Here is a 14503-nt window from a genome sequence, read left to right on the forward strand (position 1 = left end):
GACTTTAGAAGATCCATTTTATTCAGCAGAACAAATGTAGAAAAACAACAAGGTGACAAAGCAATGAAGACTATTTTGTTACATGCGGATATAGCCCCTTCTAGTGACTGCCATTTCCTTACCACCTATTTATTTATTTTTCTTCGTTTTTAGTGTACTGTCTGTGTTGTATCATGTTATGTATTGTCTGCCTGTTTTGTTTTGTTCTCCCAAATTTGAAAAATATATACACTACCGTTCAAAAGTTTGGTGTCACTTAGAAATGTCCTTGTTTTTGAAAGGAAAGCACATTTTTTGTCCATTAAAATAACATCAAATTGATCAGAAATACAGTGTAGACATTGTTAATGTTGTAAATGACTACTGTAGCTGGAAACAACAGATTTTTTAATGGAATATCTACATAGGCGTACAGAGGCCCATTATTAACAACCATCACTCCTGTGTTCCAATGGCATGTGTTAGCTAATCCAGGTTTATTATTTTAAAAGGCTAATTGATCATTAGAAAACCCTTTTGCAATTATGTTATCACAGCTGAAAACTGTTGTTCTGATTAAAGAAGCAATAAAACTGGCCTTCTTTAGACTAGTTGAGTATCTGGAGCATTAACATTTGTGGGTTCGATTACAGGCTCAGAAACAAAGAACTTCCTTCTAAAACTCGTTAGTCTATTCTTGTTCTGAAAAATGAAGGCTGTTGTCACGACTTCCACCGAAGTCGACTCCACTCCTTGTTCGGGCGGTGTTCGGCGATCGACGTCACCGGCTTTCTAGCCATCGCCGCTCCATTTCTCATATTTCCATTTTTTTTGTCTTGTTCCATTACACACCTGGTTTTCATTCCATAATTACTGCATGTATTTAGTCCTCTGTTCCCCACCATGTCTTTGTGTGTAATTGTTTATTGTTATGTGGATTTTGTCAGGCGCTACACTTTTGCTATGTTCCGTGTTTTTGGCACGTTATTGTTCTTATGTGCTGTCATTTTTGGACCGGAAATAAACTGCGCCTGTTTATTACACTCTGCTCTCCTGCACCTGACTTTCTCCTCCCGTACACACCCCTGACAGCTATTCCATTTATTGGCCAGTCTCAACGTCAACAGTGAAGAGGCGACTCCAGGATGCTGGCCTTCTAGGCAGAGCTGCAAAGATAAAGCCATATCTCAGACTGGCCAATAAAAGTAAAAGATTCAAAATGGGAAAAAGCCTTAATTTCTCAGAACAAGAATAGACTGGCGAGTTTCAGAATGGTGATGGTTGCTGATAATGGGCCTCTGTACACCTATGTATATATTCCATTAAAATAATCTGCCGTTTCCAGCTACAATAGTCATTTACAACATTAACAATGTCTACACTGTATTTCTGATACATTTTATGTTATTTTAGTGGACAAACAATGTGTTTTTCTTTCGAAAGCCTAGGACATTTATAAGTGACTCCAAACCTTTGAATGGTAGTGTATATATATTATTTGAAATAAACGTATAAATTAAATGAATAAAAACATAGAAAAGACAAAGATGTGGCTACATTAAGATTACAAAATAGGGTAGTGGAAGCATTGTCTGGAACTGGAGTTGGTTGCACTTCTACAGCACATCACAGCTCTCGTAGACTAAACAAACCCGTCCCTTTGGAGTGGGAGTGTGATTTATGAGTACTGTCAATGTAGATTAGGAGAATGAAGATACATTTACAAGCCTTCTTCAGTTGGCTATAATATGAGCACTGGAAATGTAGTGGTCCTTAATCACAACATGTTGCAGTCCTTCAAAGAAACAAAAACACTGAGACTCTTTGATAAACATTTTTTTCTCATGTGAAACTAGACTAATTCATAGGGAGGGTGGTTTACATTTCTGGGTCATTCTCTTTACCAAAGAACAACACATTTTGCATTGGTGAACAAGGATAGATAGTTATGAAGCAGAATTTGGTCAGTCTTGTTGCTGGAGAGCTGGCCTGTATTGGTTATGACAGGCCCTTCAGGCAGCTGGACAGGAGCCCACACTGATGGCCCCGCTGACCAGGGCAGCTTTACTGAAGCTCACTTGGCTCTCATTCACAGTTAGCTTCCTCATACAGCCTGTGTAAGCCCTCCTAGTCGCAATGCCCTCTGGAAGAAGAGATTCTAGGACGATAGATAATAAATAACATTATAAACACATTAATTACTACTTACAGCTACTGCTTAAAGACACAGCATAAAAAGTAATTGGATGAAACTACTATAAATGTAATGTAGTTCATATAATTTTTTTGGCAGCATCCTTTTTTTCTTAATTTCACCCCCCAGCAAAGTATACAAAGTTGTTACAGTTTGGATGTGATTTGTGGATGGGATCTCAGGAATTAGGTGTTAAAGTAGTGTTTAACAACTAGTATGAGAGTTGAGTAGTCTAGAGATGCATGGCCTTGCTACTGACCTGGAGCTCCACCAATGAACACAGGGGTCCTGGCACTCTGGGTGCTGGGGTTGAGTGGTCCCACCACGTGATTGACCTCTGAGTCCACATCCAGCTGGACAACATTGGCATCTCGAATCACTGTGAACCAGAGGAGGCAGGAAGGAACTGCACATATCAGTCACTGCACATAACATTAGTGCCGGATGATACCAGTATCGCGATACTCGTTAGTATCATGGAAAGAAAACAAAACTCGAAGCGGATTTAACTTCTTTAGAAAAACAGCCCTAATGTTGGAAACAACCATTATGTTGTCATCAGTCACATTCGTTTATTTTCCTAGCTATATCACACAATATTTTATTTACAGCAGATTTTTTAAGGAACCAAATAGTAAAGTCTGCTTCATCTTTTCGTTTTTGACATGGACAAAACATGCAATACTGGTATCGTCATGGACCTACATAACATGGGCCAATCAGTGTAAATAAATCATGGTCCCATCCTGTTTAAATCAGGGCAGTCAGTGAAGGGACTTACCTGTGATCCTGTGCCAGCTCCCATCACACAGGCCTAGTCTAGGAGTGACCTGAGTGAAGAACTCACGAACTCCGTTGTTCACCAGCACCACCACCTGTGAGCATAGAACAACACTTGCATTGATGACAAGTCCAAGATCTACAAATAGAAAATCAGCAAATGAATACAGATGACTTTGTATTAGTGGCTTACTGCTCTTTGATGGATATACATGGTGAGGTACTCCTCGGCTGCCGTGTACACATGTAGTAGCACCCCTGATGCCACACGGGGGCGCACCTCTACCACCAGCTCAAACTTCAGCCCCAGGTTGAACGTGTCATCTGAGTGAGACGGACGGAAAGAGAAGTTCAAGCAAAGTCTGCTTTACAACCCCCTCCTATTCTGAACCTCCCCTTTAACGTCTGTAACCTGGAATATTTCACTGCCCTTCGGCCCAATGAGGTATGTCCACGTGTGAAACTTAGCCGGCCACAGTAGGGTGTGAAATTGCTCTGCCCTCATTCAAACAGCTGCAGCTCGGCTCCCAAGAGTTTTGGGTCTGCAACTGTCCTCCGTGCCCTCGACTTTTCCACCAGGCCAAATTTTCACCACAGCTGCACTGGGGATATTGTATTCCCCTATCCTGACTAGAGTTTCTCTGCTTCACTGTCTGTGTGGGAATTGGTGAGCCGCCCAAAGGTTTTGTCTGCTTTCCAGAGGAAATATAAAATGGTGTGTGATATAACTGACTCATTGTTTCCAAACAGTTCCAGACACTGCCAAAACTATTAGTGTAAAACGATATGATGTCCTGAAGATTGCAGCAAATCAATGTTTCACAAGCTTTTCGTTTGATATCATACTTCAAATGAATCTGGAATGGTTCGACCACACTGTGAAGCCAGAAGGGCTTTGAGGAGAATAATATGTGTTTGTGTATTACCCAAGACAACATATCCACCCTCTTCGGAGAAGTATGTCCCCGGCTCGGAGAGTCCCTCGAAACACGGCGTCACCCCGAAGGTCTGGGACACGGAGGACAGCCATTGGCCATTCAGCTGGAGGTTCTTCACACAGCCAGTGAAGCTGTATGCAGAGTTTCTCTATAGGAGACAAATACAGCACAAGGAAGCGTAAATGAGTAGTACTAGACTGGTCCTATCATGGTAGTAGAGTAGAGTGGTAATGTCTGGAAAATATGTTCCACTAACAAATACGGTCTTGCAGAGAGGGGTCACGTTGGTGGTTTCCTGTTCTCTGTGGGAACCGTATCATCTGAAGACAGCAGTCTGAAGTGAAAATCTAAGTCAAACGACACCGCTGGTTCTGCTCACACTGCCCAACCCTGTGCTTTGACCTCTTTCTCCCCTCTCTCTCCAGATGAAATCTCGCGTCTTGTGACGGCCGGCCGCCCAACAACCTGCCCGCTTGACCCTATCCCCTCCTCTCTTCTCCAGACCATTTCCGGAGACCTTCTACCTTACCTCACCTCGCTCATCAACTCATCCTTGACCGCTGGCTACGTCCCTTCCGTCTTCAAGAGAGCGAGAGTTGCACCCCTTCTGAAAAAACCTACACTCGATCCCTCCGATGTCAACAACTACAGACCAGTATCCCTTCTTTCTTTTCTCTCCAAAACTCTTGAACGTGCCGTCCTTGGCCAGCTCTCCTGCTATCTCTCTCAGAATGACCTTCTTGATCCAAATCAGTCAGGTTTCAAGACTAGTCACTCAACTGAGACTGCTCTTCTCTGTATCACGGAGGCGCTCCGCACTGCTAAAGCTAACTCTCTCTCCTCTGCTCTCATCCTTCTAGACCTATCGGCTGCCTTCGATACTGTGAACCATCAGATCCTCCTCTCCACCCTCTCCGAGTTGGGCATCTCCGGCGCGGCCCACGCCTGGATTGCGTCCTACCTGACAGGTCGCTCCTACCAGGTGGCGTGGCGAGAATCTGTCTCCTCACCACGCGCTCTCACCACTGGTGTCCCCCAGGGCTCTGTTCTAGGCCCTCTCCTATTCTCGCTATACACCAAGTCACTTGGCTCTGTCATAACCTCACATGGTCTCTCCTATCATTGCTATGCAGACGACACACAATTAATCTTCTCCTTTCCCCCTTCTGATGACCAGGTGGCGAATCGCATCTCTGCATGTCTGGCAGACATATCAGTGTGGATGACGGATCACCACCTCAAGCTGAACCTCGGCAAGACGGAGCTGCTCTTCCTCCCGGGGAAGGACTGTCCGTTCCATGATCTCGCCATCACGGTTGACAACTCCATTGTGTCCTCCTCCCAGAGCGCTAAGAACCTTGGCGTGATCCTGGACAACACCCTGTCGTTCTCCACCAACATCAAGGCGGTGGCCCGTTCCTGTAGGTTCATGCTCTACAACATCCGCAGAGTACGACCCTGCCTCACACAGGAAGCGGCGCAGGTCCTAATCCAGGCACTTGTCATCTCCCGTCTGGATTACTGCAACTCGCTGTTGGCTGGGCTCCCTGCCTGTGCCATTAAACCCCTACAACTCATCCAGAACGCCGCAGCCCGTCTGGTGTTCAACCTTCCCAAGTTCTCTCACGTCACCCCGCTCCTCCGCTCTCTCCACTGGCTTCCAGTTGAAGCTCGCATCCGCTACAAGACCATGGTGCTTGCCTACGGAGCTGTGAGGGGAACGGCACCTCAGTACCTTCAGGCTCTGATCAGGCCCTACACCCAAACAAGGGCACTGCGTTCATCCACCTCTGGCCTGCTCGCCTCCCTACCACTGAGGAAGTACAGTTCCCGCTCAGCCCAGTCAAAACTGTTTGCTGCTCTGGCACCCCAATGGTGGAACAAACTCCCTCACGACGCCAGGACAGCGGAGTCAATCACCACCTTCCGGAGACACCTGAAACCCCACCTCTTCAAGGAATACCTAGGATAGGATAAAGCAATCCTTCTGCCCCCCCCCCCCCCCCCCCCCCCCCCTTAAAAGATCTAGATGCACTACTGTAAAGTGGCTGTTCCACTGGATGTCATTAGGTGAATGCACCAATTTGTAAGTCGCTCTGGATAAGAGCGTCTGCTAAATGACTTAAATGTAAATGTAAATGTAAAATACTTGGATGGCTCCCAGTGTGAACATATAATGCCAGAAAAGACTAGAGGACCATAAATCACCCAAACATCTCTTGCAATGCTCTGTTTGGAGAGGTCAGGATCTAAACTATTTTATCCTACTTCAACATTATTGGCCAGGCTTTGTGTTTCCAGGATTCCACTGTAAAATTTTTGTCACATTCTGCTCCATTTGCCTTCAGTAGGCTACTGGCTACAAAGGGCACCCTATTCCCTATATAGTAAGTGCACTACTTTTGACTGGTACTACCCCTGGGTGCTAAGAGGTGTATCTTACCTGTATGTTCCTCTGGGCCCTCCCTGGGGGCACCCCTCCCAAGTAGAGGTGGCTTCTGATGTGCCAGGAAACGTTGGAGCCCTGAGCTCTGTCCTCCAGCACTGTCAGCCCATCAATGACTAATCGGCCTAGATTCCCATCACGGATCAAAATAACCTGCAGGAGAGACAGGACAGAGCTGTCACACTGAAGTGTTGGAGTATCTCACTGCTAAAAACTAGTGTTTTATCTTAATATAGAATTATATATTTCTGTAGGGGAGAGTGGAGTAAGTTGAGCCAAAGTGGAAAATTGAGCCACCTTTGTTTCTAGAAAAGCATACACAAATTAATAATTTGCCAAAATATTTTGGAAGTCATTATTTTATGGAGTATATGAAGAAAGAAACCACACGGAAAAAGTGGTTAGGTCCAAAAAACAGATTTTTCACCGTCAAATAAATGTATTGTGTTAGAGGTTTCATGATGCTCGTATCTAAAACAAAAATAGATATTTTTAAGATTGTTCAATTGAGGTCTCTATAAGCTTCAATATGAGGTCTTAAACCTAGCATGAAAGTGCATCCTTGTAACTGTGTGGGCTAATACAGTTAAATGTTTTGCCATGGGGTAAGTTGAGCCGATGGTTGAGCCGATGGCAAGTTGAGCAAATTGAAGTGTTTTCTTCACAGGCGTAATGCAAGGCATTATCGCTGGGACATGAGGTAACAACAGGGCCTGGCCTATGTTAAAAGTGTTTTAAAAAGTTCAAAGTGTTGTTAGGTGTTAAAAGACCCCCCCAGGGGAAGTTACCTGCAACTATTTCCATGTAATTTCCTGTCCTAGAGATGAAACGTGCCTTTGGGGGGCTCCCGAGTGGCGCAGCGATCTAAGACACTGCATCGCAGTGCTAGAGGAGTCACTACAGACACCCTAGTACCATTCCAGGCTGTATCACAGCGGTCTAAGGCACTGCATCTCAGTGCTAGAAGCGTCACTACAGACACCCTGGTTACATTCCAGGTTGTATCACAACCGGCCGTGATTGGGAGTCCCATAGGGCGGCGCACAATTGGCCCATCATCGTCTGGGCTTGGCCGGTGTAGGCCGTCATTGTAAATAAGCATTTGTTCTTAACTAACTTGCCTAGTTAAATAAAGGTTAAATAAAAAATTAATGGATGTTTAGGTTTCACCTCTGAAGAATGATGAAGGCAATTGATACATATTCACAAACTGGGTGTGGGGAATTTCCACATGGAGTTGATAAACATCAATAAATAGGGCACTGACAGCTGTCAGTGTAGCTAGCTAGCAGGCTAACTTTATCTAGCTAGCTATCTTGCTACCTTATCTAGCTAGCTAATATTATTTGTTGTTGCCGGGTTTTTTTTTTTTTAACTCCACCATATTCAAAAGATTAGCCAGCTGGCTCTGTGGCTTGTTCTCGCACTGGATTTGTCATAGCATTGATTTAGGGAAAACTTCCCCACAGAAGGAAACCACTGGCCTATCTTTGACTTTGCCATCTATTGTTATCTTCAAAGTTTGGCATCTTCCATAAATTGTGTCTGCGAATATGCCATAGAAATAGTAAGAAAGAATAAGATGAAGCTCCGGTAATATGGATAAGTATAGAAATATAGCTGATATGCGTTTTTCTACATTGTAATGGACACGGTGCAACCTTTGGTAGGCTCTTGGCAGGCTTTGGCTGGGGTACAGCAAAACCAAGTCAGCCCGAGTTCATGGTTCTCACAAGGGAAGTGAAATGATCGGCTACAATGATTTTGCTCATGATCATGCACAAAGTGCCTTTTCATTATCTGGAGAGACACTCGTGGTTTTTAACTAACGTCACACCAATCAAAGCAGTGGACAGGTAGGGGGAGTGGGTATGCAAATTGCTTTAATATCACGCAATTATACAATTTTTGAAATGGTCATATACAGTATATCTTTTTTTTTATAAAGACTAGCTAAAAACTAAGTGAAAATTTACAAATTATCCAATGGATTATGATAATTTTCAGTTTAAAAAAGTACAGGAGCACAGATCTGTGTTTAATAGTTTACAAAAGTAGTTACCTTCTGAAATCTGTATTCAATTAGTTCTAAAAAGTAGTCCGTTCTTAGGATCTGTATTGAAATAGTTGTCGTCAACTATTCGTTCCTGTTCATTTTTTATAAAGCATAGTTAAAACTATAGTTATCCCAGGTCTGGTATACTGTATGACAGTATACTGTCAGAGATCAAAGTGATGTATTTTTGTATGGATAGTGGGGAATAAGTACATTGACTTACATTGTGCCATGCTCCATCATTGTACTTCTCCAGGCTCTTGATCTTGACCCTCTGCTGACCCAGGTTGAATGTGTACACCAGCTTGCCATGGGCCAGGAAGAGAGCCATAAAGTTGTCCTCCGCCTCATCTGATACATAAAAGATTAGGCCAAAGGAGGACTGGGTCTTCAGGGACAGGGAGAAGTGAGACCTGGGGGAGGATGGGGCATAAGAACTAGTACTTAGACCAGAGAGCATGTGACTAGTACTTAGACCAAGAAACCAAAGTGGAGTTCATGTGTAGAGTGAGTTCAGGATTGACCTCTGGTTGACTTCTGGTCAACCTATGTACCCACAATGTTTTCCTAGCCCCGGCCTTACTTCTTAGAGAGGGACCCTGGGATGTCTGTGAATTCCTGCCTGCTGTTGGCAGTGCCCCCATAGTGATGGGCATGGCGGGTGGCACGGGGCCTGGGGGACAGGTAGCAGGGCGTCTCCTCTGTCTCTCCTGGCTCCTGGTCATCACTATTCAGTCCCAACAGGCCTTTTGGGAGGTTGGACTTATCTCTGCCCACCTTTGAGAGACAAAGGAAGTCACTTGACTGTTAGTAGTGAGTCAATGCATGCATGTCTCTAGTTCAATATTCACTGATTAATTCTGTACTCCTTCCGCATTGATTATACCAAGATGGGCATGAATAAAAATGAAAATTGACATTTCGTAGCAAACTGTGTTCACTGACATGTATGGAAATTAATGTATGTCTTTATACCTTCCTTGTATGGCCCTGCTTGGGTTTGGCAGAGTTTTTACTTTGCTTTGAGAACAGGGCAGCGGGTGGTCGCTTCACAGGACAGTCCTGGAGAGAGGTCTGGACATTCTCAGTGTACTTCTGAAAGTCCTCTGGCTCAATGTCTCTGTCTTGTCTGAAGAGAGAGAGAGAGAGAGGGAATAGCATCTAAGTGCCAAAGACATAAGAGCCATAGAGATACTCACACACACACAACTCTGTCTCCATGGAAACACACTCCTTGTACTCCCACTCGGCTCTCAACAGCAGCTCTATTTGTGAGCCTGGCTTTCCTCCTCTCATAGATAAAGCTAGGCAGCTAGGTTTTCACCAACCAACCTAAGCCAAATGATCAATTAGCATGCTCTCATAACAGCAGTCCCTGGAGAAAGGAAACAGGCTCACTAACAGTGTGCAAACTTGGACTTGTTCACTCGCTAATAAAATGCTCTTTACAGAAACACATTCAGCATTGACTGGTGGTGGACGAGGTCACCTCACCCATAAAATTGCTTTATTTTAAATTGTTTAAATGTAACCTTTATTTAACTCGGCAAGTCAGTTAAGAACAAATTCTTATTTACAATGGCGGTCTACACCGGCCAAACCCGGACGACGGTGGGCCAAATGTGCGCCGCCCTATGGGACTCCCAATCACTTAAGTGACTTCTCTATATAGATGCAATCCATGACAATCCATTTCATCAAATGCATTGCAACTCGAGTTGCAATCCTGTCTATGTATTTCTAATGTGGTCTGAGTGCTGTGGCAGTGAGAGAGTGTGACCTGCTGATGTAGGCATAGCTGATGCAGCCAGTGAAGTTCTTGATGCTGCTGCTGGGAGAGCCTCCGAAGTAGAAGTTCCTCACTGTGGATGCTGATGGGGCAGCAGTCGGACGTTTCTTCTCATGCTTGTCTTTGTCATCCACCACCAACTCATACCTAGGATAGCATTAGATGGTTCATAAGCCAATTAGTGCAATGAATAATGATAGCCTATTCTATATTCAAAGAAACCTTTCAAATATGAAGAAATTTCAAAGTGCCTTAACAGCAGGGCAATCCGTAAAAGCACATTGTACATGGGAGCCATACATTGGATTCTTACTTGTCATTATTCACTGAAGCTACCAGGAAATGGGTAATTCCATCATTGTACTGCTTCTTCTGTGATTTGACTCTAGTGCCTCTGGAGTTCAAAACCACTGCTCCATTCTCAAGGGTGATGGTAAACTCATCAGACTGGAGGAGAAAGACAGACGAGAGTTTATAACAGTTGTATTTCCTTTGAAGTTCCTTTTGGAACTCATATTAAAAAGAGAGCATTCTTGATTTAAGAATAAATCAGTATACCCCTTCGCTGTGATAGAACAGGAGACCAGTAGGCTGCAGTGTCCTGAAGTTAAGGCCTCCCTCGAAGGTGTCGAAAGGAGATATCTTTGCTGCAGATCCTAGGTAGCTCTCTCCAGTGAAATAGGCTTTACGGGACATCTGTGACAATCCAAGACACAACAGGGATATTGTCAACTATTGTAGTTCATTTGATTCTGAATATGCTTTGTCTAGTAGAGTTTAATGTGGACTACAGTGCATACAAAGTACTCCTCAGGACAACCGCTGCTGATGCCAATAGTGCCTGGTTCCTCCAGGAGGTTAAAGTCTTTCTTCTGGAACTGGAAGCCCTTCACACAGCCCTTCAGCTCAACCAGGGAGGATAGCTCAGGCCTGGGGGAGAGGGAACAGGCTCATAGTTTCATAGCGCATAGCTGTATTCAGGCTAATCCCAATGTTATAATCTGTTGATATTATGTTACAATTGTCAATTATGCTTTTAAGGTTATACCTTTGTCAAGGTCCTTGGATTGGTGTGAGAAAGTGCATGATTGTGGTGTTGGTTGGACAACTCACCTGGAGAGGAGAATGTGCGAGGGGGCTCCTCCTATGTAGATATCAGAGAAGGGCAGAGTTTTTTTCTCGTTCTCCATGGATGTCACGTGACTCTTGTCCACCAAAAGAATGAACTTCTTGGAGTAATGATAGATCACTGACACCTATAAAAAAACAGCGTAGATTAGATTACTGTTGAGGACATTTATTTTATTCACATCTCACAGTTGTAGAATGCACACCCCTGCAGACACAAAGAGAATGGGCTGATTTAGATTTACCTCATGGTATCTTGCATCGTTGATTTGTAGTTTGGGTGAGTTACTCTCCATGACGATCGGGCCTCCACTGAAGCCAAAGTCATACATGAGACGTAGGAAGCCATTCTTCAACTCCAACAGGAAGAAGTTGTCCTGGAAAGAAGATGGAAGAATTACAACAAAAAAAAATTCATGGTTACATGATGAAGAAACATTATTGGTAAATCTCTATGCTCTCTGTGTCACGCCCTGACCTTAGAGAGCCGTTTTATTTCTCTACTTGGTTAGGTCAGGGTGTGATGTGGGGTGGACATTCTATGTTTTGTATTTCTGTGTGTTTGGCCGAGTGTGGTTCCCAATCATAGGCCGCTGTCTATCGTTGTCTCTGATTGGGAATCATACTTAGGCAGCCTGTTTTGCCACCTTAGTTGTGGGTAGTTGTCTTTGTTAGTGGCCTGTATAGCCCTAGTAAGCTTCATGTTCATTTTTGGTGTTTCTTGTTTTGTTGGCGACATTCTTAATAAAGAAAAATGTACGCTCACCACGCTGCACCTTAGTCCGGTCATTTCCCTGACGACGTTCGTGACACTCACTGCATCACTGACTGACTGTGTTGCTTGTTCAAATATAAAGGTGACATTTTTGTTGCTATATTTACCCCATTGACCATCAGTAACAGGACGCCGTTGTTTGCTACTGTCCGAACGGAAATGTCAAACCGGGTGACGATGCCAAATTTACCCCTCCTCTCCATGTTGTTGATGAGGGCATATCCAGTTCCGTCAAACAGGTAGCTGGCGATACGACTCTGTGAGAATGCCAGCTTATACCTGATAGGGCAAAGAAAACAATGTTAGATTTAAGTCAACATTAAGTGACCTGTCTGAACAAGGCTCAGATGTAGACGTGGACTCTTTAAAGGCAGAGGTAATATCTAAAGTTCCCAACAAAAATGTTTGGACAAGATGCAGTACATCATCATACCTGGGACAAGGTGTTGAAGCAATTACATCCATCTTGTGGGTCTGTTTGAAATTGTACATACTGATGACATCGTTATTCAAAGAGGCCAACTCGATGCAGCCCACAAAAGGAGCTAGGCTGAGTGCAGGTGGAAGCTACAAGAAAAACAAATGAACAACATTCAGAATCTTATCTTGGAAGGGAAGAGTAAATACAGAATCATTGCAATACTGATTCAATCCTGCTGTGTCAATGGGTCTTGTGTGAAGTACAGGTTACATCAACACTGTATGATGAAAACGGTCTGCTATGCATTAGCCAACGCCACAGAACTCTGATCAGAGGCTGGTATCATATCCTGTTAGAAAGTAATACTGTACCCTGACATCAGCGGGGACGCCACCCACAAAGAAGACAGTGTCTTTAGGATCCAGGTCGAACAGGGAGTCGGTGCCAAAGGCCTCTCCCTTCTGGATGAATTTCTGCTCGTCTGTGGATGTCTGACTGGGTACGGTCAGGAACACTTTGCCATGTCTGCCCAACCTGTCAAAACAGAGACACAAAGAAGCGTGAATAATCAGTCACATCAACACCATTACCTCCTGCATGGGCAGATCAGCCTCCTAGCTCCCTGTGAGTGGTTAGACTAGACAGATGTACTGACTGTGTGAATGGATGGACGACCTTTAGCCTGGTCGCAGATCTGTACTCAGTGGTGTAAAGTACTTAAGTAAAAATACTTTAAAATACTACATAAGTAGTTTTTTGGGGCATCTGTACCTTACTATTTATAATTTTTGACTACTTTTACCTTTACTTCACTACATTCCTAAAGAAAATAATGTACTTTTTAACTCCATACATACACCCAAAAGTACTCATTACAATTTGAATGCTTAGCAGTACAGGAAAATGGTTAAATTTACAAACTTATCAAGAGAACGTCCCTGGTCATCCCTACTGCCTCTGATCTGGCAGACTCACTTAATTTACAAACTAAGAATTTGTATTATGTCTGAATGGTGGAGTGTGCCCCTGGCTGTAAAAAAAAAAATTATAATAATAATAAGGAAATCGTGTCGTTTGGTTTGCTTAATATAAGGAATTTGATGTACAGCATTTCATTTTATTTTTACTCAAGTATGACAGTTGAGTTCTTTTTCCACCACTGTACTTAAGTACATTTAATACCAGATACTTTAGACTTTTACTCAAGTAGTATTTTACTGGGTGACTTTCATTTTTACTTGAGTCATTTTATATTAAGGTATCTATATTTTTACTCAAGTATGACAATTCAGTACTTTTTCCACCTTTGCCTGTACTGTATGTGCTTTAGCCAAGTCCTTTGTCATTGGTTGTCAGTCATGATGCCAAACATGTATGGCATGACAGCAGACACGACAGAAGTCTTGTCTAAAAAGCCTTAACTGATCTGCTTCCAGAATATGATAGTCAATCTGTGTGGATCTGTTTCTTAGGAAATACTCTACTGTACCTCTCCACTTTGATGAGGTTGAAGACTGGAGGCCATTGGCTGACAGGCTTTGAACCAAGTGGGATCTCGACATCTTCCTCTCCCAGTTTGTAGACGTACACCAGGTTGTCATTCTTGATTGCCAGACCCATGTAGTCCTTCCTACCCTATATGATATAGAGGAAAAAAAACAAGTTTACAGGTTTTATGCAACATATAATGCATGTACTGTAATATGGAATCCCAGCCTTTGCTCTTTTCAGGAAAAGCAAAGCATCCAAATCTTTGGTTTCATAAAACCAACGAATGGTCACTGAGATTGACATTTCTAAGCAACACCACTGCATAATTTACAGCAGTGGCAGCATCACCAGGGTAAGCAGCATCGTTAATGAGAACAGAGAGGCCCAGAGAGGAGAGATCTGCCCTGCTGTCAATAAGCCCCTATGGGTGGGGGATAACGCCATTTATGTAAAGGATCCCCGACTTTGAAGGCAGTGGCACACACATTGTTAACAGGGGTTTCCTG

At 43.6% G+C, this 14503-nt stretch overlaps 1 protein-coding gene across 1 annotated transcript in view; it reads right to left on the reverse strand.

The window, feature by feature from the left end:
* Positions 1 to 14503, reverse strand: part of LOC129817554 (laminin subunit alpha-4-like) — a 36999-nt gene continuing 22496 nt past the window's right edge. The window contains exons 22-40 of the mRNA XM_055872937.1: positions 13996 to 14141; positions 12878 to 13040; positions 12519 to 12652; positions 12193 to 12364; positions 11556 to 11687; positions 11296 to 11438; positions 10983 to 11112; positions 10741 to 10878; positions 10496 to 10629; positions 10174 to 10329; positions 9369 to 9522; positions 8977 to 9170; positions 8617 to 8806; positions 6335 to 6490; positions 3880 to 4039; positions 3147 to 3277; positions 2955 to 3048; positions 2433 to 2552; positions 1 to 2137 (exon numbers count right to left, since the gene is read on the reverse strand). Of these exons, the coding sequence (XP_055728912.1) occupies positions 1992 to 2137; positions 2433 to 2552; positions 2955 to 3048; positions 3147 to 3277; positions 3880 to 4039; positions 6335 to 6490; positions 8617 to 8806; positions 8977 to 9170; positions 9369 to 9522; positions 10174 to 10329; positions 10496 to 10629; positions 10741 to 10878; positions 10983 to 11112; positions 11296 to 11438; positions 11556 to 11687; positions 12193 to 12364; positions 12519 to 12652; positions 12878 to 13040; positions 13996 to 14141 (2793 nt within the window). The 3' untranslated portion in view covers positions 1 to 1991. The remainder of the gene's footprint in view (positions 2138 to 2432; positions 2553 to 2954; positions 3049 to 3146; positions 3278 to 3879; positions 4040 to 6334; positions 6491 to 8616; positions 8807 to 8976; positions 9171 to 9368; positions 9523 to 10173; positions 10330 to 10495; positions 10630 to 10740; positions 10879 to 10982; positions 11113 to 11295; positions 11439 to 11555; positions 11688 to 12192; positions 12365 to 12518; positions 12653 to 12877; positions 13041 to 13995; positions 14142 to 14503) is intronic.

This window comes from Salvelinus fontinalis, chromosome 20, assembly GCF_029448725.1.
Source record: "Salvelinus fontinalis isolate EN_2023a chromosome 20, ASM2944872v1, whole genome shotgun sequence".
In the NCBI taxonomy this organism is placed as follows: domain Eukaryota; kingdom Metazoa; phylum Chordata; class Actinopteri; order Salmoniformes; family Salmonidae; genus Salvelinus; species Salvelinus fontinalis.